This window comes from Botrytis byssoidea (genome assembly GCF_014898295.1).
Source record: "Botrytis byssoidea strain MUCL 94 chromosome Unknown BBYS_012, whole genome shotgun sequence".
Classification (NCBI taxonomy): domain Eukaryota; kingdom Fungi; phylum Ascomycota; class Leotiomycetes; order Helotiales; family Sclerotiniaceae; genus Botrytis; species Botrytis byssoidea.
In genome coordinates, this window is record NW_024065853.1 from 121821 (window position 1) to 146029 (window position 24209).

The following is a 24209-nucleotide window of genomic DNA, read 5'->3' on the forward strand; positions in this document are numbered from 1 at the left end:
TTTTGGACCTTCATATAATTTCATTCATTTTTGAACTGGACATTTTGACCGCGTTGTGAGAGGAGAAGACTTATTATACTCGGTATTCGAAATCATTCCCCCCTCCCCCACCTGAAGCGAGGATTAAGGATTGCTTGTTAGTCGCTCAACCACTCAAACGACACAATGTCTTCAATAGTACCTGGTGCCGAAGCTCCAACAGATGAACGACTTTTACCCAAATGGATCGAAAACCAACCTGAATCAAATCAATTACAGTAATGTTGAAACATCTATTTTAATTGGCCAATTTACTAATCACAATTCCAGACTTGCGAAAAGTAGCCTGGATGATTTTTTGGAAAAAGCTGCCCAACCACGATATGTAGGCAATCTTCTACTCTTCAATAACTCGCTTCTTTCTGGTTCCTGTTACATTCTCAATGTTGTACTCAGTCTGATTTTCCAATCCCATTTCAATATCTCATTCGATTGCAGATACATTGTTTCTCAATGCCCTGCTACACTATAGAGATCAACCTCATTTCGTTGTCCAGCGCTGTTTCAAAGTTTACCGTGATCTCAATATCCAATCCGGTCTCGATGTTCAATCACAAATCACAACTCTCAGATTCATTCCATTGCCCCACTCTCTTTGGATGTTCTTCTTTGCTTTAGCTACAGTCTTTTTTCATTGCATCGCGCTGTTTCGAAGTACATGACATCCGGACCTTTCATACTGACTCTGTGATATCGCAGGCTTCCGGGAACGCATGCATCAAACTGTGCCATTTCATCGAACAGTGTAGAGCCTCGCAATCATCTTTTCTCAAGGAAGCCGCATATTCCGAGAAAACTTGTCTAGACTTGTTCAATTTCTACTTGGAATGGAACGAGAAAAATCAGCACCGATCCATGCGTCAGATCCTAGACCTCTTGACGTCTCTTCTTAATTCTCACCCCAATAAGTCTGTCTCAAAGTCTCTGGTGGGAACTATTGTAGAAAGATTGCTCTCCATCATCAGTCATCAAGCTTCTCAACCCCTGGTCAAACCTGCTTTCAAGATTTTGGAGCACTTAGTAGGAAAAGGTATAATAAGCATCGACGATCTCGCTACTCCTAGAAATAAGTCTCCTCTTCTGAACGAACTAGATAAGTAAGTGATTCACTCATTGATCCTGGCAGTTGGACGTGCAAATTTGCAACTGAACTCTAGAAATGTGTGTTTGGCGTTCAACGCAGCGCGGCACCCATATCTATAGATAAAAAACTCCAATCATTCCTTGAAGTTTTTTTCCCATTGTTTGATACAATATGGAACATTCAAAGACTGACATTGATGCTAGCACTACTTCTACACTTGATAGTATAGTTTCTGAAACATTTCAATGGATGAACCTTCAGGATGTTTCGCCATCCGCGGGAAAGTTCTTGGTTTCCCTTTTTAAAGTATCGAAGAAACTCGGTACTCAATATCAGAGTGATGAAACTAAAGACCACACTAGACTATGGCAACGTTGGATCAGTGAAGGTCTTAGTAAAAACCCTGATGCTCTTGAGAATATCAAAAACTATCTTCTCCCCCCTCTTTTCAAGCTCGATCGTGTTGGTTCTTTAGCCTTCTTGCAGGATCTTAACCAAAAAGGACCTTTAAATATGGAGGGACAAGACATGGAATCTGAATCGCTGGTTCATTTGTCAGCTATAGAAGTTGGGAAGAAAGCCGGCTTAGTCGAGGATTCTAGTAAGTTGCTCTTCCGCTTTCACCTAATGGAGTATTTTAACTGTATCAGATGTCACATCATTTTTGAAGGCCCCCAAGAAAAATACAGGCTGCATAATCCTACACGAAGATACTATTGGCCCATTATTGACTCATCCTTCCGATACCGTTCGATCCTTAGCATTTTCAGTCCTAGTATCGTCCGCATCATCAATTCGGCCCTTTAGCCCAGTAGCGCTCACTTTTTTACAGAAGAACATGGCTCATCTCTACGCAGATACAGACGCAAAATTTCGCAATGACGTTTTAAGCAACACCAAGCATTTGATAGAACGTATCAAGGGCGCAACCGCTTACCTCGTAAGAGAGATTGATCGCATGATAATTCAAGATCGTCAGAATGATCGTTCGGATGCGCAACAACTACTTAACGAGCATGAGAGTTTCCTGACTTGGTTTCTAGAATTCTTGCAAGGGGAGCTTGTGCCTACTGCATCCTATCAACGGCACATCACGTCGTTAAGGGCGATCTCCTTGCTGTTACGTTCTGGTTTGGAGGAGCATTCATCTGAAGATCAAAAGTTGACGACTACGCCTGACTCCACTGTATGGGCTCACACTCTAAGCATCTTCAACTCAGAATCTTTACGACTATTTCTTGATCTGCTGATGGATCCTTTTGAGGATGTCAGAAGCGGAGCCACTTCGATATTGAAATTGGCCAGTCCCCATAATTTCCGATCCTCAAAGTCACAGACTTCTACAGAGTTTGACGTTTTATTGGAATCCGTTGATCGTGCCGAGGGCTTTGCAAAGCGTACAGGTCGCGCGGACTTTGCGGATGGAGTTGCACGGTCTTATCAGATTCTATATGGCTTTTCGGACGTCAAGGGACGTCTGAGTCTTGTCGAAGGCCTCATCGTCGGCCTAGAGAAAAAGATAGTAATGGCCCAAAGAGATTTGGGTGAAGCTGTTCTTGTTGCTCCAATTCATAGCGACTTTTCAACCATAAGGTAAGTTTCCTTGATGACTATCAGATATTAGGCTGACTGTTGATATAAAGCTATATTTGGGAAGAAATCGACTTCTCTCAAGATGATTCCAAGGATCAGGAGGCTGCTGAAATTCGAAAATCATGGGAAGACCTGCAAAATCGCATTGTTGCAAGTTGTTACAGCATATGGCAGGCTGTAAAAGACATATTATGTAATGATTCACCAGAAGGCCACATTCCTGAGGAAGTTGACGATGTGGAATCCATTGACACTAAGGACGTGTTGAGTTACAGCTTTAGGGCAATTCATGAATCTAGGTACCGCACTATGACACCAGATTATAGACTGTTGGGGCGCTAATCTATGCATAGTAACCTGATGAGGACTGTTGTAACGAAAGCAAAAGATCGCCGTCATGACGGGTCTTCAGTGATGGATCCAGGACTCTTCAAAAAAGTGGGAAACTTGACTTTCGAACAACTATCTAGCCTTCGACATCGTGGTGCCTTCTCCACAGTCTCCTTGACATTCTCTAGATGTTGTCAGCTTTCACAATGCCATACCTCAAGCGAATTGCTTGAAGTTTGGTACAAGGTACGTGATTCCTCTTCGCCTACCTTAGCTACCGTCAAACTAATGATTAGGGCGCACTAAAATGCATATTCGAACAAGCATCTACAACACGCAGATCTGCAGGAATTCCCGCACTAATCACTGGAATACTATCCGCAAACAGTAAAAGTCCAGCTTTCGAAGATGTAATGGCAGAGCTGAAATCTTTGGCTGGGCGCCCTGTTACATTATCTGAGACTGATGAAACAAATCTACCTCAAGTGCATGCAATGAATTGTGTAAAGGAGATATTCAAAAGCTCTACATTGGGCAAGAGATCAGATAAACATATCCCGAACTGTTTGCAGCTCGCTGCGGACAGCTTGACTTCTGAGATGTATGATACCAATGTCCGCAGAATAACTATGTGCTAATTGATTTGAAACAGTTGGGCAATCAGAAATTGCGGTTTATTACTGTTAAGAAGTCTTATTGATTGTCTGTTTGGTACCAACGAGAACAAAGCTTCTATCGAGGCTGGCTGGGATGGGCGTTCGACGAAACTTTCATACGAAAAATACCCAGAGCTGCCTGAAATCTTGCTAAAGTTATTGAACAAAGAGACTCCAAGCACGGAGGAAACTAATACCCCTGCGATTGGCGCTATAGAGTCAGTCTTTCCCTCCTTGGATATCATTCGTCGTGCTGGTCCGCCAGTTTTACTTCGCAACGAAATCAAGGAAAGGGTATCCATACATTTGGGAAGCAAGTACTGGCATACCAGAGAATTGGCAGCCCGTACTATGTGTACATTTATGCTTCACGATGATTGGCTACCTGATCTACAGAAACTGCTCAGAATATCGAACCCATCCACTAATTATACCCATGGAGTGTTAATGACGACCAACTTTGTGCTGGAACGCCGTCTTGCTGTGTTCTCGAGCCCTCCAAGTAAGTTTTGAATACTCCATTTTATTTCTTAATCCTAATTGTAAAATGTAGGCATTCAAGACCTTGTCTGTCTGAAAGATAATATCGAGGCGCTGAGTCACCTTGGTCAGTGTCCAGAGACTTTGGCGACATACATCGAGTTCAAAAATCTCATTTACCAAATCCTCCTTGCTCTTCCAGCCTCCACTTTAAACAATGACGCTCGAGAAAAACTCATCGATAACCATGATTCACACAATTTGTTGTTGAATAGTGATGGCTGTAGCTACTCCAAAGTTAATACTGATCTTTCTTACGAGAAAAGCCGAGTAGGAGGCGCTTTGTTACATCAAGCAACCGCCCGTGAAGCTGTATATATATCTGGATTGACCAAGGATATACAAGCTCTTAAGAAGGCTTTGAACGACTATTGTGATATAGATCTTGATACAGCTACCGCATCCTTGGAATGCGTGCTACAAGCCTGGAAAAATCAGAAAATTGTGGTTTTGGAAGCGCTCTTAGATGCAGTGATTGTAAGCCCAGCGGACTTGCAGAAAGTTGAGCCTAGCGCCTATGAAATATACTCGAAAATGCTCAATAGTATTAAGCAATGCGATATGGATCAATATATTTTAGACATTGGAGAAATTGCTCATTTCATGGGCTCTGAAAATGGCAAGTCTGGACCGTATTTGGCTCATGCTTTGATGAGAACAAGTGGTACCTTCATGCTGTTTAATTGGTTGAAGTCGAAGGGCGATGTCAACGCCCAGATAAACTTCATGGCAAGAGCAGAAAATTTGAGTGAAGCTGGAAAGTCACACAATGTGAGATTTTTCCCATTCACAAACTATCTTTAAATGTTGCTAACTTATTACAGGACTTCGACACCCGTTTTGCTGCCGTGAAAGGATTTTCCTACTTCTTTGCCTGCTTACCAGATGAGTTCAAGTGGGGCTCTGAATTACTTCCATGCCTCATTGCCCTGTACGACACCCTCAACGATGACGACGATGAAGTGCGCGAACTTGGAGCACAGATTGTCTCTTCTATAGTAGGCAAGCCTCTAATTCCATTGGCTGCATGTGAGGAGTTCGCAGAATGGCTGAGGCTTAAATATCCACAAGATCAAATGTTCAGCTGGAATGTCATCTGCCGTATCACAGGTAGTGACGAGTTCATATTTCATGGAGCTTATGCAGGATTATGTTCGCCTGAAGACCAACTTACAGCAGCAATGAAACAAGATAATGCTCTGTTTGTTGAAGAAGAACAGAATCTCTTCATTGATGAAGTCAGAGAAGCCAAACTCTGGAGTAATGTTCTGTCAAAGGACCTCGAGATCCTTCAGACCGAAAAATCCGGGGAGTATCAGTGGCAACAATATAGTCATCTTGCTAAATGGATTCTGGATGCACTTCGACAACTCAACGTAATTATGGAGAAAGATGATGGACCTCTTGGGTGGACATCAAAGCCAAGCATGTTTGCATCATGTATAAGAATCCTTCTCGGTGCAAAAGTTCTTTTAGAGAGTAAAAGCACACTCTCCGAAAACATATCATGGATTCTCAGCCAAAATGAGATCAGCGAAGCATTGAGTATTTTCAAAGACCTTGGCAAAAAGAATGATATTCACCCAATTCTTCTGTCGGAAGTTAGCGAGAACCAAACTTCACTCCTCAACAGAAGATGACGAGGCTTGTGACTAGCCTTGCCTCGATATCGTCTGAACTATAGAAATTAAATATAAACGGCTTGCATCAAAATATGTGACCCCAGCAACCACTGAATGAAGCCAACTAAAATTTGTCAAACTCCTGAAAACAATTTTTGAGTACTTTCAGCAATCTGTCAATTTTATTCCAACATATCCAAAGCATCCAAGTAAGTCCTGCTTCAATGACTGGCATTTTAAACTTCCCAACGTTTATTTTCCATTAGATTCTTCATCATCGACGAATTCACCACCCACGAACATTTCCTGCCAACAAAGCTATTATCCTTTCATCCACGACAACATGCAGAAAAATCAAATTGTAGCACTACTTCTCTGTTTTGTTTTCCTCCTCATGTTTGTTATGATTTTCGTCACCATGCGACTTGTCAATATTTTTGTAAGTGCATCTTAGAATCTTTGCCCCTCCCTCCTCTCTCTACTATCATATTTGACCCCGCACATTGTTTTTTGTTCGACCTTCGATCACTCTACTTCCAATCACAGCTAACACATGGAATTATCAGGCGCATAAAATGTAAGATCCAATCAAGAACGTCACTCCCGCTCTGTCTCCCTTGCCTTCTATCACACCTGCACAGAGCTCACAACTTTTTTCTAGTTCGAACGCGAAATCAGCTCTCAACGCAGACCGAGCACTCGACGGTGACGATGGCGTAACAGATGTTACTGGGCCTGCCACTACGGTCGTCTGAAGCACTGTAGCAGGGCTCAGACTGAGATCACGCGATTGCACAAAGGAAATAACATTGGAGGAAAGACTATTGGGCTGTTTACATGGGCATCTGATCGCTACGCAATTGTATGGTAAATCTGGAGTTACTATTGGTGTACAGAGTGAAGGAGATCGATAACTTGTGGTAGTTGCTACCGTCTCTTATTAAAAACTATCTCGATTATTTCTGCCACTTAGTCATACAAGCTCATTGCCGGGACTCCCAAATGGCTTCTCATTGTTCCTATCTATTTGAAATCGGATTTCTGATTCTTGACTCAAGTCATAATAAAACCCACGATATGCTAAGTTTCTTTTATACCCATTCCTCCATTCACCTACGGTCCCAAAACAACCCAGATTGCATCTTTCGTCGTCGTCTTCGTCTGCACACCATCACTCTCATTATAAACCCCCTCACACGGAAACTTTTCACATCCAGATACATCCCCCCCTTTCTCTCTAGTCGGCTCATACCCTCCCTCCCCAGTCCCATTTCCATTTCCATCATACCCCCACATCCAATGCACCCCCTCATTATCACAACAATTCCAAATCGCACTGATATCGAAAAACGTGATATCCTGCCAACAAGCAAAACACACTTCACCCAAAATGTATTTTTCCAGTCCCGGATGTTCTAGATCATAGACATCAGGATCTACAGCTTTGAAATTGCCGCTCCAGTCGGGGACCGAGAGTGAAAGAAACTGAGACGCCGCTATTGTTTGGAGCGGGATGGAATAGCTGCCGCTATTGGGTGTGAAAATCAGGAGACGCGGAGAGGAAAAGAGGTTTTGGAATGCGAGGGTGTGGCTTGTGGCGAGGGAAAGTAGGGAGAATAGTGACATGAGGAGGGATAACATTGTGCAGGATATTGGTGGCATCTTTTCACACATTGATATTTTTCAATTATTTACATGAGGCTTCTACTGATCATTATTATATAGATTTGTAGTTCTCCGCTTGCGATTATTTGCTGTTCATGATTGCGATTGAGAGGTTGTTTTCGTTCCGTGGTGGCTGTGGTTGGAATGTGCTGATGAAGAATTGTTCTTGACAGGGGATGTTTCGAGAAATCGAGATTAGCGAGATCGCTCATCAGAATGCATCTCCTATCATTTGTTTCGTTCCACGACACGATTATCTTTTGGATGCAGCCTGACAGGTGCTTGAATCGATATCGCTGAGTTTATATAGTGTCAAATGGTAGAGTTCTATTTCAAGGGGACGATAAATTACACTTCTCTGGGAACGTTCCGTTCCCAGAGTTTCCATGCTTGTCGTCTTGGACGTCGTTTTGACACTAGATCTATCTGTACATTCAAATATTCCATCATCAATCACCATTAGCATGGAAATAGTCGTCAGTTGTCACACACACGAGCATCCTATGATATCCACATGTTGCATAATCCTCATGTACTTTCACAACCCCCATTTATTATGCTGGCAGAAGACTCCTCTCCCACACTGCCGACCTGCAAAATACATAGCTGTGAATCAAACATCATACCATGGTCCCTTTTCAGAGCGCAAGATCTTGGCATGATAGTTGGGGACCGCTGATGAATTGTGCCACATATCAGCACTATAACCCTGTTTCAATTCTGACCCCATCCAAACTCTCCTGATCTCTTTTATACATCTTCAACCCAGCAAAAATGTCGAAAGACACTAATAACGCTGAGGATTTGAGTTCCTTAGAAGAATTAACCGAGTCGATAGGTTCCCATGCTGAACGGGAATCTTCTCCTCAACTGGAATCACGTCGATATTGCTTCCAAACATCCCATCTACTCACGAATTATCCGCGATGAAACCGCACAATACACATCCCGCATTCTAAATCCCACTCACCAAGCATCTTTTACTCAGCACCTCTCGTCCTCCTATCCTTTTCTAAATTCCAAATCTCAAAAACCACACCTAAACTCCAAGCAACAAGTATTATAAGAAAGTAAATATCTCCTATAATATTCCATCGCTCAAAACCGTCATCTTAAATGAAAGTCTATATCACCAATGTCCCAAACAGCCAGTCATAAACAAACAAAAGACCCTCCCAAAAACGAGGAGGACGCTGAGTTGAAATCAGAAACAACCGCAACCCAAGTTCTTGGATATCCCAAATTGGTTCAAGTGTTAAAGAGCCAGGTATATCCCTATCGTAAGAATGAGGTGCAAATTTACCATCTTGGGATCCCAGTCACATTCAAAGAATATCCTGCAATTGATATTTTGAAAATCCGAATGGATAAGAATGGAAGGCTACATTCTTATAACAGAGTGAGGTAGAGAAGTACACATCTTGTATTCCAGATCACACTTTAAGAATATTCTCAAACCAGTACCTCAAACATACCAATTGGTTTGGACCAATCAAAGTTACATCTAGAAGACAGACGCAAAGGTATTCATCAATATTCATTAGGTCTATAAGTGTTTCTCATCATGTGTCTCCAACCCAACTGCCATCTTTCTTTTTCTTGCCATCGCTCCTGCCTTCTGAGATCCAAGTCTCGACCAAACCCTGCTTAGGATCTTCATCTTCATAACCTAAGCTCCTTCTTACTTTGAGCACTTCCTGCCTAACTCTGATTGTGACTTCTTCACGTAACGCAACTGCCTCTTTGTAGTATTTAAGACCTTCCGTAAGTTCTCCCATCTCGATATTGTCGTCCAGACCCTTTCTCCTTAGTGCCTCCTTTTGTAATTGGACAAGCTTTTGCCAGCGAAGGCGGAGGTCTCCGAATATGCGCTCTCCGTCAATTGATCCTCCAAAGGCAATACGGACGTTCCTGCCAACACGAGGAAGGAAGCGTGGAAACTCTCTCGATTCGTGCATTATGTCCTGATTACCATCGATAAAGATGGGAACGATCTCGGGTAAAGGTTCGCTTTCGAGAATAAGTCGCGACACTCCCCATTTAAAATAACGTAACGTCTTGTTTGGATGCTGGTGCACTCGTCCTTCAGGAAATATATGTATCCAACTGTGTCTTCGTGACGTATATGCGGAGGGTGCAGGAAATACATCTATGCCATTTGTAGTAAAGGTAAGGTCGCCAGAAGAGAAAGGATCGACAATATCAGGATCTTTTGGTCGCATAGATATTTTCTTCTTTGGTTGTTGTATCGGTGGTTCGTAACGTGTAGTAAAAGGCTGCGCGGAAAGCATTCGTATGGCTTGTGCGATTGTAGGCTGAAAGAGACCGCCATTCTCGGAGTATGCGCCTCGATGCGTAGGTAAAACTTGGCCCAAGGTGAAGAACGCGGAGAGGACTCTGTAGAACAATCAATAATAGTAATGGCAGATGATTGGTGGGTTCGCAGACTTGTTCTCGAAGCAGATATCATAGCTACCAAGACTCCATCTGTGATTGAAGGGATTGAAACCATATTTGAGAGGCAATACACCCCATATTAATGGATCATCCAAGACGCTGACATGATTCGAGACGGTAATTAAGCCTCTTTCTCTCTCCTCGGGGTTCTTTCGTCTATCGAGCGTGGCCTTGAATCCTTCTAGCCCAATAGTCTCAACGTTATTCAGACCATAGTAAAAGAATCGGGATATCGCTCCTGTGACGCCCATGATCAGGCTCGAGCTGAATCGCCATGGTAGACTTGGTTTTGTAGGAGGATCGGATTCGAGTTTGTTATACGAGGATGCTACCATGATGAGAGAACAATAATTATACAAGAAAAGAATTTCATAGGGTCGTAAATAGGAATTTATAATGAATGTGGTAAGTGAAAAGATTGAAAAGTTAAGAATGCCATGCCAATACCATGCATGATCAACTTTTTCAAGTTGATTGGAGGAAAAAAAGTGACGTCGCGGGCGCTCAATCGTTAACCGATATCCCTACATCGTGCACGTCCCTGTATTGTGCACGCTTTTTTAGCTTTCAAAAACATCAATATCACTATCTAAATATCACAATAATATATTTTCAGAAAGCTGTATAAAGTTTATGCTAAATTATATTAAAGATTAAAAATATTTTAAATATATTTAGATAACTTATTTATATAAAATCGATTATATTACATTCTTAAAACAATATAAAAGCAAAACTATTTCCTATAAAATAAATTATATTAATATATATCAATATTTTTTATTAAAATAGGAAAAAGCTTTATTAAATTAAATTAATAAATTAATATAAAGATCTATATTTTTTATAAATATTATAATTAGAAACTTAATAAAAAAAATAAAAGAATATTATATAAAGAAGAATTAAATAACCAATTTTATTAAATAATATAAAAATTATATTCAAAATCGATATCTTTATTACATTAATAATTTATATATCAAAATCAATAATATAAATATATTTGAATACTTTTATAATTTTATTAATATTATTTTATATTATTATTAATTTATACTATTTAAAAAAAAATTTATTAATTTCTTTTTTTTATTTATTAAATTAATAAAAATAATTATAAAATATAATATTATATCAAAAAATATATATAATTAAAATGAGAAAGGATTCTTGATTGATTTTGAAAAAGTTATAAAAAGAATAATAAATATTAATATATATAAAAGAAACAAAATTATAAAAACTAAATAAAATAAATCAAAAGAGTTTATTACTTTTTTAATATATATAATTATTAATAGTATAATTTTCCTATCTATTTTAATCTATAAAGGAAAATCAAACAATTTATAAAATATATAAATTAATAAGGTGAGCATAAAAGATTAAGCTTATTTTGGAATTTCAAGTAATAAGTGATTATCTAATGCTTTTAGGTTTAATTAGTTTATAAAAGTCTTTCAATATTATATATATCTAAAAGCAAATAAAGGATATTAGTTATTAATTATAAATAATTATTTTAATTATATTAATATAGAATTTATATTAAAATATAATAAATTAAAGATTATATTATTGATTTTGCCTTTCTATTCTATATATCAATTATAATTATTTAATATGGACTATTTTCTTTTTTTTTTAATAAATTATAATATAGAACTCAATAATTGGATATATAAAAATAAGGATTTAATTAATATATCAAAATATAATTTTTGGGTTATTTTAAAGTAATTTAAATTTAATTTGTGATTTCCTATAATATATTATAATTCTTTAAAAAAGTGGGTATTTATTTATTTAATAAAAAGGTTATTATATTTAATATAAAATTAGAAAAAGTTTCTATATCATTTATATTAATATAATTTATAGAAAATAAAATTAAGATATTATATATATTAAAAGTTTTATATCAATTTAAATTAGAATTTTAATAAAATCAGAATCTCAAGATTATTTTGAAGTTTTTTAAGATTATTTTTGTTAATATAACTAAAACTAATATTCAATTATATAAAATAAAAGATTTAGAAAAGATTCTAAAAATGGAAAAAAAAAAAGGATTTATTTTAAATATTTAAATCTTATAGAAAAAAAAACTAATAATACTTTTTTATATTTCTTTTTTTAAATTAAAAAAACTAGAATTATTTAATTAAAGAAAAAGCTTGTTATAAAATAAGAAAATAAAATTAAGATATAGAAAAAGATTAATAAAAAAGTTAAAAAGAAAAAAAAGATAATTAAAATTAAAAAGAGAATAGTATAAAAGAAAATAAATTATTAATTTGTAAGAAATATTAAAAAAAAGATTGAAAAAGTTTGTAAATCAATAGAATCTTTTATTAAAAGAGATTTAAAGCTTTAAAAAGATTTATATATTATAGATTTAATATTTAAGGAAATTATAGAGCTCTTTAATATAATAATAATAAATAAATTAATAATAAAAAAAAAGAAAAGGATTATATAATCAAAACAAGGCTAATAAATCAAAATTTCTATAAAATTTAAATAAGAAAGTTTTAAATATTCTTTTTTAATTTATTATATTTTATTATACTTTTAAATAATTTATAGCTTTATATCTTATTGAATGCATTTATTATTAAATATTGAAGTTATTATAGAATGAGTTTAAAAACGTGCACGATACAGGGACGTGCATGATGTAGGGATATCGGTTAATTTAGGTTGGGACCTGCTTTGCACCCCACGTGCGGCCGCTAGTTTCGAGTAAAATGACTTCCAAGGTTTGGCGAGAAATTAACCATAACCACAACGACAGCCAAACTTCATTTTCATGTAGTTAGCAATTTCTTAGTATTGACCTACCATTTTGTATTAGATGCTAGGTAAACTTATTTATGTGAAAGTATCAAATATGAACAATCTTCATCAAAGTAAATGCGGAGGATAACCCGACCACTAGCCAGCATAAATCTAGACGACATTCATCCATGGCGATTTCTTCAACTTTCTACACGTTCGGCAGGTACCAGACAATGACATTCTCTTGGGCGTCGGAAGCTACTTATATATCCCACAGAAGCTTGTAAAATGATGATAGGAAATACAACCATTCGAAGTTCCACCCACTCTAAGGTCTGGTAAAAGTGTGATCTAATGCCCATCAAGTGTCACGTCAAGATAGTTCGCGTATTTGCAAGATATGTCAGAATGATTGGTGCATTCAACTGAGACACTATCTCATAGATAATGACATTGTAGTATTAAATCTTTGAGATATCTAGAGTGTCTTCAACTAGGCATTGAAGGTTTCGATTGTAGCATGCACTTCTTAAGTCACGCCAGGAAACTGAAACATTACCACATTTTGTACCTGTCTCTCAAAGTTGTATTATCATCATAGATATTGAGGACATCGATATAACTGGGTCTACATGAATGGCTTTCTCTGGGGCTGCCTATTTTTATTCGTTGCAGGAACCTAGCAGATGTTAGATAAATCAAGCTTGATCCGGCAATTGAAGATCGACTCTCGCATGATCTTTCCTGATCAGTGAGACATTTTGATTTAAACGATTAAAATCTTTCCATGCTACTCGGAAAAGTACCTGGAATAATGGTATATAGAACAGAAATCAAGTGTACATTACATTCTTCAGACAAACTCATAATCACCTTCTTCGTGAACATTCAAGTGCATCGCTTAAGCTACCCAGTAAGTAGTTCTACATTCTTCATAATCCGCTTCTTCCACATTGGCATTCCTCACAATCGCGCCTAATAATCTACTTGAATTACCTAGGTATGTAAACAGTAATGACTTCATACACTTACGCAAATTAGGCCACACCTCCCTTCATGCTCCTCGTTATGACAACAATTTAATCTTTCGTAGCCTTCAAAGGGAGAATGTTGGAAAATCCCCTCCCTTCTTTCCATTAATCGCTTAAAAAACTTCAAAGACAATGTTGTACCTGTGCCTTCAAATCTTGAATAAACTCCAAGATACCTGTAAATTTGAAACTCAAAGTATTAAATGATTCCTAGAAAGTGTCCTTACCACCTACACAAGCATTATTATAGTAGATAGCCAGGGTTGTCTGAAGGCAAGTCATCGATTTATGAACTTTTGAGATCAAAATTTGCGTAACACACATTCAGGAAGAATCATATCTATCTACGTCATAGTTCTTCTCTCCATCACATGCAGGTACAGTGAATCAACTCATGAATAAACTTAACGAAGTAGATACTCTCTTGGTGGCTATAGTATAAGTATCATCACATAATCTTGTATGCACATGCAATTTACATCGAAGTATCTTCTACGACTCATAAAATCGTCAATTCATAAAGACTAACTAAATAGGATAAAGTAATCTGAGCCTTTAAAATCCTAATCTGTACACCGTTGGCGAGATCCTCGTGCAAACCCTATCCATCCTATCCTCCGACGAAAAATCCTAAAGGCATGTAGTCAGATATGTAAAAGAAAGATGCAAGATAAAGCAAGTAAATAAATAAATGCAATTCCTTCATTTCTGGTTGTCCGCCACTTTGAGATTCCTAACACATCGCCACACCATATTTTCGATCCATCTAGTTGTTCTACAACAAGACCCGACTGGTCTTCTCTTCAAGTAAATGATTTTAGAGATTAGAAAAGAAGAACAAGAGCGACAAAACCGACGACTAAAGCGACGGATTCGGTGCCGGCGGCATTGACTTCAGCGTTGCCAGTATAAATGGTCGGGGTGATTGAAGCGGCTGGTGGAAGACCAACTGATGGTTTGGTAGTAGGGACTGTGCCGACGCTGGTTCCTACTGCTGCGCCTAAGAGACTACCGGTATTGGTTGTTGAGTAGTTGGAGAAGGCGCTGAGACTGGGTGTGGGCTCTATACTCATATATGGATGAGTGTGGGATAGGGAAGGAGAATTGGTGGGGGCAGTAGAAGGTGAGTAAGTAGCTGATACTTTAGGAGGATAGGACATGCCTCCGCTTGGAATGGTAACACCGATGAATCCAGGAATGCTGTGTGTAGTCCATGATGCTTGGGCTGGGGGGTAGTAGGCTGTCAGGATTGAAGACCCACTAGATTCCTCCAGAGAATTGGCAGATGATGCAACTAATGTACCAGTAGCTGTAAGAGTGCCTCCTGTAACAACAAATGGTGTTGCGGTCACAGTGACAGTGACTTGGGATGGGCAAGTGCAAGCTCCTGAAGATGTCACAGCATCATTAGAAGCAACAACACCACCATTAGTGGAAGCAGAATATGACGGATTCAACATTAAGGATGCAGTAACAGTACTTGGAGGACCAGTCTCGGTTGTAGTCCAGGTGCGTCCACCAGAAGTGAAGGTTTCTGTAGTAGGCGCAGCTGGGGATGAGCCATCAGTGTCAGGAAATTTGCCAATGATACTTTGAGAAGTAAGAGTAGCAGATGATCTTGTGATGGTCGTAGTAATAGTACCGGTGCGAGTTGTTGTTGAACTTATTGTAGTCGTGCTCGTAATTGAGTTTGAGGTTGTGCCAATGTTGTCTGGTGCTGGAGTACTTGTCCCATTTTTATATGGTGGAGTGATTGTAGGAATGCTTGCAAATTTGCTTGGTGGTGTTCCGACAATAATAGAGGCAGCAGAGGTATATAAACTGGATGTCGAAGAAGCTGAGGCAATCGTATAGTTTGGGTGAGTCACAGACTTACTCAATGATTGAACACTTAAAGCAGTGCTGTTGAGAAATGGGGCATCACTGGTAGTGATCGTTGGAAGAATTGGAGCAATCGAAACTTGACTGATACTACTTTCTGTCAATGTTTGAGCTGCAGATGATAGAAGTGGTGTTGGTTGAATTGTCAAAGATTGCGAAGGCAACGATGGAACAGCAGTAGATAGAGCAGCCGACGAATCAGTATGTGAGGGTGAAACAGTGTATTGGTCATCTGGAGCGGATTCAGCGGTTAATGTTGAAGCTGCAGAAGATTCAATGATCGATGATTGAACAGCAGGAGATTGCAAAGTTGACGAAGGTGGAGCGATAGTGGCAGCTGAAGAAGATGGCTCTGGCTCCAAGCTAGATGTCACCAATACTATTGGGTGAGTGATATCGGAAGTGGCTGGAGATCTAAGAAATAAGTCAACTACCATTGATCAAATTGTCAATGGTTGAATACGTACGGTTCAGATGAAATCGTAGGACCAGAATCAGCTGGAGAAAGAAGAGCAGCGCTACATTTCATCAGTATCGTACATAAAAATCATTTGATTTACGTACCCTTGGCTATCGACAGCAGAAGGAGAAGCGGATGTCTGTGTAACAGGAGTGACATCAACTGATTGCTGTGGTGTTACCGTGATAGTAGAGAGAACAACAGTTGTAGACTCATAAGTGCTGCTGTGAACATTTGTATGACCAGGGCTAACAGGGGAGAAATTATCAGAAAGGCTTGATGCAGCCGCAGAGGAGTCACCGAAGGCAGAAGCTAGTGTTGATGCGACAACGACATTATTGACGGTGACGAGTGAAGTTCCTGGTAGATCAAGACCTCCATTTGATATAGCTCGAGACTTGTTATAGACTTCATTATTGACTGTATTGTTTGGATAGAAGTTAGAAATTGACCTACAGAATTGATGATCGGCATTTCATGATCGGAACGTGACATTTACCTTGATCTCCACCAGAAGAAGTAGCCTCAACAGCCATTGCAGAGACAAAAAGCAGAATACTGAAAAGAAGTTTCATTTTGATGATTGTAATGAATCTAAGAGAGTTCTTTCTATCTTTTGATGAAGGATACGAAGTCAAGTATCTTCGAGGAAAGCTTTTGAGAAGACTTTGTATCTCGGAGGAAGTGAAAGTACTTTTGACTTCTTAAAAGATTGAGAAAGGAGAGGAGAAAGATATAAAGAGGACAATGAGGGTATCTTGATAGTTGGATGAGATTCAAAAACGAATGTGGTATGTCAAATTGATCAACAACTTGACGATTTTTGTTTATCTTGCGTGTTAATATTTTGGTGGAGAGAGAGTTTGAGGGGAGAAGTTGTTCCTTTTCAGAAACTGAGGTGAGTCTTAATGGAAGAATGCTGTGACTTTGCTTCGGCCCGAAGGTCTTTGCCGAAATCAATTTTGAGGTGAATTCATAACAGCAATAGGAAAATCATTAATATAAATATTACTTATATTGGCTATTTTTATCTGTGAATTATGTAATCTCAGCTTATTACTAGAGTGAAATATGTCTCGATTGGTTGAAATTGTTTGTCCTCAATTGGCAATTGTGACATTGTTATCTCCTCCTGAGCATACTCGAAGCAAACATTGAAATATCATAATAGAAACTTTTCAAGTTCTCAAAGATACAATTACAGTAGGCGTAATTAATAAAAGTATCTCTGGTCCATCCGGCAGCAGCAAGCCTATTGCAAAGGAAATATGTAGGTATGGTCTGATACAGTTTTTAAAATTGATACTCAATGGAAAGCAGATATCTCAGTCGGGACATCGTTAGCCACATAGAATAAATTCACTCCCTTCCCATCATATCATACCCATTCAAATTTCAGTAACTGGTCAAGCAGATATCAGGTTGAGTGCCAATATCAGATATAGCTGGCGCCATTTCTTAACAATCCATACAATGATGAAGAGCACCTTTCTTAACCAGGTCCCAATAGTCTGTCTCCACGGCAGTGGTCCCCGAAGGGCCAGCGGAGCGTCATTTCCACCCCAGAAAAGATTTTTCTTGCAAATTTCAGAATTGTTTTTGTAGTGAATGTTTTCAGAGGCATGAAAACAAGATTGAATGATGATAGTAATGAAGTCATTCTTCTTTCCGCTCTAAAGAATAACATCATCATCTCAATCATAGGAGTTGGAAACAAACGAAATGGATCACTACAAGACCTAACACAGACATATACATGATATAAAGGTCGACGAGTTGCTTCACTCATGAGGTTGCTGGTTCGTGACAGGTATCTCTCATGCTAATGTCCAGTGCCATGGTCCCGAGCCTGCCTCCCTAATGATACTTGATCGTTCTCTTCATCGAGGAGCAGCAGGATACTTTGGTGAAGGAATTGGCTGTGGATATTGAACTATCATACCCTAGAAATGGGGAATCGAGCAGTGCTCTTTCCTAAAAGATAGCAACATTGAGTATCCAGTCAAATATATCAGACTACCTAGTACCTTTTGCCAAGTGTTATACTTAGATTTCCAGTCATCCATACAATGCGTGTTATATATCGTAAGGATCCACAGAAAAGGATATACACCCATACGAGGAGGCCAACTACTAGCATATTAACTTTTAGAGCAATAGCTTACAGTATTAGAATACAAGCACGACTCCAAGCTCGGCTTGTATACTGTGGCTGTGGATGAAGCTTTTCCATAAGTAGTAGTATTATGCACTCATCCGAGCAGGCGATATATCTATCCGTTACAGCATGATATACTTGTATTAGATGATGAAAAGACCGGCTCTTGTCTGATTGTCCAGGTCTTGCATGATAAACGGACCACGGTGACACTGCCAGTGAGAGATATCACAATTCTTTTAAGGTTACCAGATAGTCTAGATCGACTTCAAACAATCGGTAGATACATATTGTCCGTGTAAATTTCAAACAATAGAGAAGTGCGGATTGTCTATATCAAGTTTGAACAATCAAGACGTCAAAAGTTTTATAATCGGCGCAATGTTGTATTGTGGGTGATGTGCTATGTACCCGTAGCGCGATTACCCAAAAAAGCTTAATCAACGCGTCTCAGAGCACTTTGGTATTACACGCGATTTCTCCTCCATCACCCATGCAATAAGCCCAATACATCCACCATCAAACGCATTCAACCACGAAATAACCCACCATCACTGTGCGCATCTTCAAACTGACTTGAACGAAAATAATTACCAAAATTACGACTCCGCGATTGGAGTTTTCAATTGAAAATGGCTCCGCGCCGCGGTGCGATCGAATCTCCTGAACCGGAAGAACCCTCTACCAGCTTAGTATTCAACGAAGCTTTATCATGGCGCGCAGGAAAGCCCATTGCGACCGAGACTCTCTTGAAGAGACTTAAGAAACTTGCGAGTGAGCTGCGGGATATGGATCAGGAGGAAATAGATAAATCATCATTGACGGTAGTGGCTAAAGAGCTCGCGGCGCAAAATTTATTGAATCATAAGGACAACGGAGTCAGGGCATGGACAGCTTGTTGTTTAGTGGATATATTGAAGCTTTGCGCTCCTGATGCACCATATACTAGTTCGCAGGTTAAGGTATTCCATTCTCGGGCTCTTACACTGCTGAGTTAGGATCTAACTTTATTAGAATATCTTCACCTTCTTCGTCGGTGTCATTTTACCACTCCTTGCTAATCCTAGTCATCCATACAACACCGAACACAAATACGTTTTGTCATCGCTCTCAGAAGTTAAGAGTATCGTTTTGATGACAGATCTTCCCAACGCCGAAGATCTCATGCTCCATCTTTTCAGCACCTTCTTCGATATATGTTCCGGTTCTTTGAAGTCCTCTACAGACGAGCAAATAAGCAAAGATGTCGAATATAATATGTCACAATGTTTGGTTACTTTGGTTGACGAAGCGCCAGTCGTGGGAGCACCAGTTATCGATATTATTGTTGCGCAATTTCTACGAGCTGCTACACCTGGTGGGGGTAAAGGCAAGCATGGTGCAAAGGCCGACGACAAGCAATCTACACTGTTATTGAAAGATCTCCCAGAAGCATACAATATGGCAAAGACTATCTGTAATGATTGCTCTGATAAGATGTCTCGTTACGTCAGTCAATATTTCAACGATGTTATGATGGAAGTTTCCACAAGTGGAGGCAAATCGAACGGACACCGAAAGGATGATGCGGACTCGGATGGAGATGATGCCCCAACAGGACCATCAGATCAGGATCTGAAAGAACTCGAAAAAGCCCACAGGCTTCTAAGAGAATTATGGCGCGCATCGCCTTCTGTTTTACAGAATGTTATTCCTCAAGTAGAGGCAGAATTGTCAGCAGAGAATATACAATTGCGCTTGTTGGCTACCGAGACTTTGGGAGATATCATTTCTGGTATTGGTGCTGCAGGACCACCACCTCTTCCTAATATGGATCCTGCTGCATATCCTCCCGTGCGACTTGATGACTATCCAGTAACGCCTATCACCAGTATCCTCATCAAACCCAGTTCACCACAATCCTTTTCTCAAACACATCCATCTGTATGGCATAGTTTTATTGGACGAAAGAATGACAAATCACCAGTCATTCGATCAGCTTGGACCACAGCTATTGGACGAATCTTGGTGACTGAGGCTGGAGGTATTGGATTGAACCGAGAAGATGAAGTTGCATTGGTCAAGTCATTAGCCGAGAAATTGAATGATCCAGATGAGAAGGTCAGAGTTGCTGCTGTGAAAGCTGTTGCAAGCTTCAATTTGGTGGATATCATGGAGAAACTTGTACCTAATGGCCCAGTAGTCAAGTCCGGTTCTGTTCTTAGTAATTTGGCAGATCGAGCGAGAGACCGTAAGCCTGCCGTTCGAGCAGAGGCCATGACGACACTTGGTACGATATGGGGTGTAGCAACTGGCGAGATTGCGGCAGGAAACGAGAGTGTGATCGCGTCATTGGGCGCTATTCCTTCGAGAATCTTCGAGGGTTTCTTTGCCAATGATTTAGAACTTAACGTTGTCTTAGATCATGTGATGTTCGAACAGCTCTTACCTTTGACATATCCACCTTCCAAGGCCAAAATCTCAAAGAATGGCGCATCTCAATCACAATTATCTTCCGACGAACCATTCGATGCAGATAAAATTCGAGCAGAACGTATTTTGCTGTTAGTTCGATCCCTCGATCCCAAGCCCAAGAAAGCTTTCTTCGCTATACAGGCTCGAACAAAATCATACTCTGATGTACTTGCTGCTTATATTAAGAAATGCGAAGATTTTAACGGCGGAGTGACCGAAGGTGATGCCGCGGATGTTAAACAGAAACTCGGCGCAGTTATCGAGTATCTTCTTCAATTTCTTCCAGATCCTTTACGTACTAGCCAAGATTTACATAAGTATGCGAAGCTTCATGATCGAAGAACTTATCAACTTTTACGGTACACGATGGACCCTAAGAGCGATTTCAAAACTGTTCACAATGCGATCAAGGAATTTTCTAAGCGCATTGAAGCAGCACCCAATGCTCCAGCTGGCCTTCTCGACACGCTAACGCCCATCATTTACCGTTCTGCTTTCTTGGTATACAATCGGAGTCACCTGCCTGCCATTCTCCAGTATTCCAGAACCGATGATAAAGGATTGGGTGCTACTGCTCAGGAGGTCATGAACGAAATTTCCGAAAAGAATCCACAAGTCTTGACTGCAAATATCAAGGAGTTATGCAAGACTTTGGAAGATGAGGCACCAACAGAGACTAAAGAAAATGATCCAGGTACTGTGGCAACTTTGAAAGCGTGTGCAGTATTCGCCAAAAGCAAGACCGAATCGAAATCACTTCCCAAAGATCGCAAGTTCGCTCAAACGTTAGTCAGTTATGCATCATTTGGAACACCACCTCGAGCTGCAAAATATGCGATCACTCTTTTGATGGCTGCCACTGATCGAAAAGAAATGCATGCGAAGGATCTTTTGGAGAAGTCAACAAAGGAGTGGAAATATGGGGAAGGCCATTTCTTGACCAAACTGGCAGCTATTAGTCAATTGCAACTATTGTCCCCTAAAATTGCGGATGATTTTAGTGATGAGATTCTTGAAATTACCACCCAAGAGCTTCTGCTGCAAGTTCGAACACCAGCCAAAGATACTGATCCCAAATGGCAGAATGATGATGAGCTAGACGAAGAATGCCAAGCTAAATGTTGGGCCCTGAAGATTCTAGTCAATAGGTTGCGTACAGTTGAAGAAACAGAAGTCAAAACTGTTGCGCAACCAGTCTTCAAGGTCCTCAACAAATTGATTGTGGACAATGGAGAGCTTTCCAAGCAGCAGGATACTCCCAGACACCATAAATCTCGCTTGAGGCTATTAGCAGCACAGTTAATGCTCAAGCTCTGTACTACTCCGATTTTTGACGAAATTCTAGCTCCTGCTCAGTTCGACCGTCTATCTTTCGTAGCACAAGACGAACATCCAAATGTCCGAAAAGCTTTTATTGAAAAACTCCAAAAATATTTGGTCAAGGATAAGCTTCCAGATCGGTTTTACACAATCGTCTTCTTGACTGCTTTTGAACCCGAAATGAATTTCAAGAACTCAATCGTCACATGGATTCGTTCTCGTGCTAAGGTCTTCGTTGACTCCAAGACTATGGTATTGGAGAAAACTCTGCCACGACTTTTATCATTATTGGCCCATCACCCTGATTATAGCACCGATCCTGCCGAGCTTATTGATCATGCTCGTTATATACTATACTATGTGTCTTCTGTTGCCTCTGAAGATAACTTGGGTCTTATTTACAAATATGCTCAAAGTGTCAAGCAAGCTCGAGATGCTATCAACCCAGCCGAATCCGAAAATCTTTACGTTTTAAGTGATCTCACACAGGCCGTGATTCAGAAGTGGGAAGCTAAGAAGGGTTGGACTATGCAATCTTATCCAGCTAAAGTCAGAGTTCCAGCCAAGTTGTTCGGTGCCCTTCAATCTCATAGTATTGCGCAAGAGATTGCGGAAAAGAACTACATACCAGAGGAATTGGACGAAGATTTAGATAAGTTAGTCAGAAATGCGGACAAGAAGAAGGTACGATTCGCTCACTTTAATCCCAACTCTCTCATTTATCTTCATTTACTAATGTCTTTGATAGTCACAAAAACGGAAATCTATCGATGATTCATCTCTCCCTACAGCTAAGAAACAGAAATCCGAAGGGAGACCTAAATCTGCAGCTTCCAAGAAAGAGAGAGTCGTCAAGACTCCCAAACCAAAGAAGATTAAAGAACCAAGAACTCCAGCAATCAGCAGTGCAGAGAGAAGAAAGAGTGGAAGAGGCGTTGCAAGTGCGAAAAAGAGTTACATTGACAGGGATGATAGCGAGGACGAAGATGAAATGTTGGAAGGTGTTAGTAAATGGGATTATTTCGATGAAGATGGTAATAGGGTGGAGCCTGAGGAAGAAGATGAGGAAAGTGATGCTGAACAGGAAGACGATGCCGGTGATGTCGAGGAGGAAGAAGAGCCGGTACCTAAATCAACAGGCAAGAGGAGGGGAAAACCCAAGGCAAAGACACCTCAAAAGTCTACTCGTATTGCCGAAGAGGAAGCAGAACAATCAGACGTCGTTATGGAAGATGAAGCCGAACCACAAGCAGAATCCGAAGCAGAGCCAACACCCCCACAACCCAAACGTGGATCAAGAACAGCATCGGCAAAGAAGAAGCAATCGCCTAAGGTGGTCCCAAGGGCTGCATCTAGCGTTACTTCCCCAGCTCCTGCAAGTGAGGATGAGGCTGAGGTTGAAGTCAACGTCGAGGTAGAAGAACAAGAGGATGTGGATATGGAAGAAGAACCTGTATCTTCGCCTCCGAAACGGGCTTCTAGATCGACTAAAGCAACACCTAAGACTAAGAAATCAAATGGCAAGAAAGTTGCACCGCGAGAAGAGGAAGTTGAGGAGGAGGCACAGGCAGATATAGACAATGAAGTGGAAGCTGAAGCTGACGCGGCAGTACCTACACCTTCTCCTAAACCCACGAAGTCGAATTCCAGGAATACTGGAGCGACTGGAAGGGGAAGAAGTAATAGGAGAGGTGCGAAAGCTGCAAGTCCGGAGCCAGAAGTCGAAGCTGAAGTCGAAGTCGAAGAAGAAGAAGAAGCTCCTGCTGATGCGGATGTAGAAATGGCTGAGTCTGAGGTTCAAGCTGAAATCGAAGAAGAAGTCGAAGAACCTGAACCAAAGGCTAATGGCAAGAAAACTCGCGGTGGTAAGAAAACTAAGTTGCCTGTTCAAACGAAGGAGAAGACCGAGAGACAGGTGTTGAAACCGACGAGGAATACTAGAGGGAGGGCTCAGGAGGTTGTAGAGGAAGAGGTTGTTGAAGAAGATGTAGAAGAAGAAGCAGCGGAGGAGGTAGAAGAGGTGAAGGAGAGCGTGAAGGGCGGTAAGGGGCGGAAAACCAAGGATGCAGTTGGGAGGGGGAGGAATACAAGGGGAAGAGCTAAGTGATTGATTGGTTGATTGATTGATGGACTGT

The 24209-nt window shown here is 40.0% G+C and overlaps 4 protein-coding genes across 4 annotated transcripts; 2 read left to right on the forward strand and 2 right to left on the reverse strand.

Moving 5' to 3' along the window:
• Positions 1–165: 165 nt before the first annotated feature.
• EAE97_006454 (uncharacterized protein) lies at positions 166–5882 on the forward strand (the record flags this gene model as incomplete). The annotated part of the gene is made up of 11 exons (XM_038876967.1): positions 166–257; positions 310–364; positions 739–1136; positions 1327–1724; positions 1774–2716; positions 2767–3015; positions 3070–3292; positions 3343–3647; positions 3699–4204; positions 4256–5013; positions 5067–5882. The coding sequence occupies 11 exons, from the start codon at positions 166–168 to the stop codon at positions 5880–5882; spliced, it is 4743 nt and encodes a 1580-aa protein (XP_038731899.1).
• A 3209-nt stretch (positions 5883–9091) lies between these two features.
• On the reverse strand, positions 9092–10321 carry EAE97_006455 (uncharacterized protein; the record flags this gene model as incomplete). The annotated part of the gene is made up of 2 exons (XM_038876968.1): positions 9092–9926; positions 9978–10321. 2 exons carry the CDS (start codon positions 10319–10321, stop codon positions 9092–9094), a joined length of 1179 nt encoding a protein of 392 aa, XP_038731900.1.
• Positions 10322–14625: 4304 nt separating this feature from the next.
• EAE97_006456 (uncharacterized protein) lies at positions 14626–16717 on the reverse strand (the record flags this gene model as incomplete). The annotated part of the gene is made up of 4 exons (XM_038876969.1): positions 14626–16096; positions 16150–16200; positions 16247–16562; positions 16642–16717. 4 exons carry the CDS (start codon positions 16715–16717, stop codon positions 14626–14628), a joined length of 1914 nt encoding a protein of 637 aa, XP_038731901.1.
• A 2215-nt stretch (positions 16718–18932) lies between these two features.
• EAE97_006457 (uncharacterized protein) lies at positions 18933–24181 on the forward strand (the record flags this gene model as incomplete). Its single annotated transcript, XM_038876970.1, has 3 exons — positions 18933–19262; positions 19315–22758; positions 22823–24181. 3 exons carry the CDS (start codon positions 18933–18935, stop codon positions 24179–24181), a joined length of 5133 nt encoding a protein of 1710 aa, XP_038731902.1.
• Between the last annotated feature and the right edge of the window lie 28 nt (positions 24182–24209).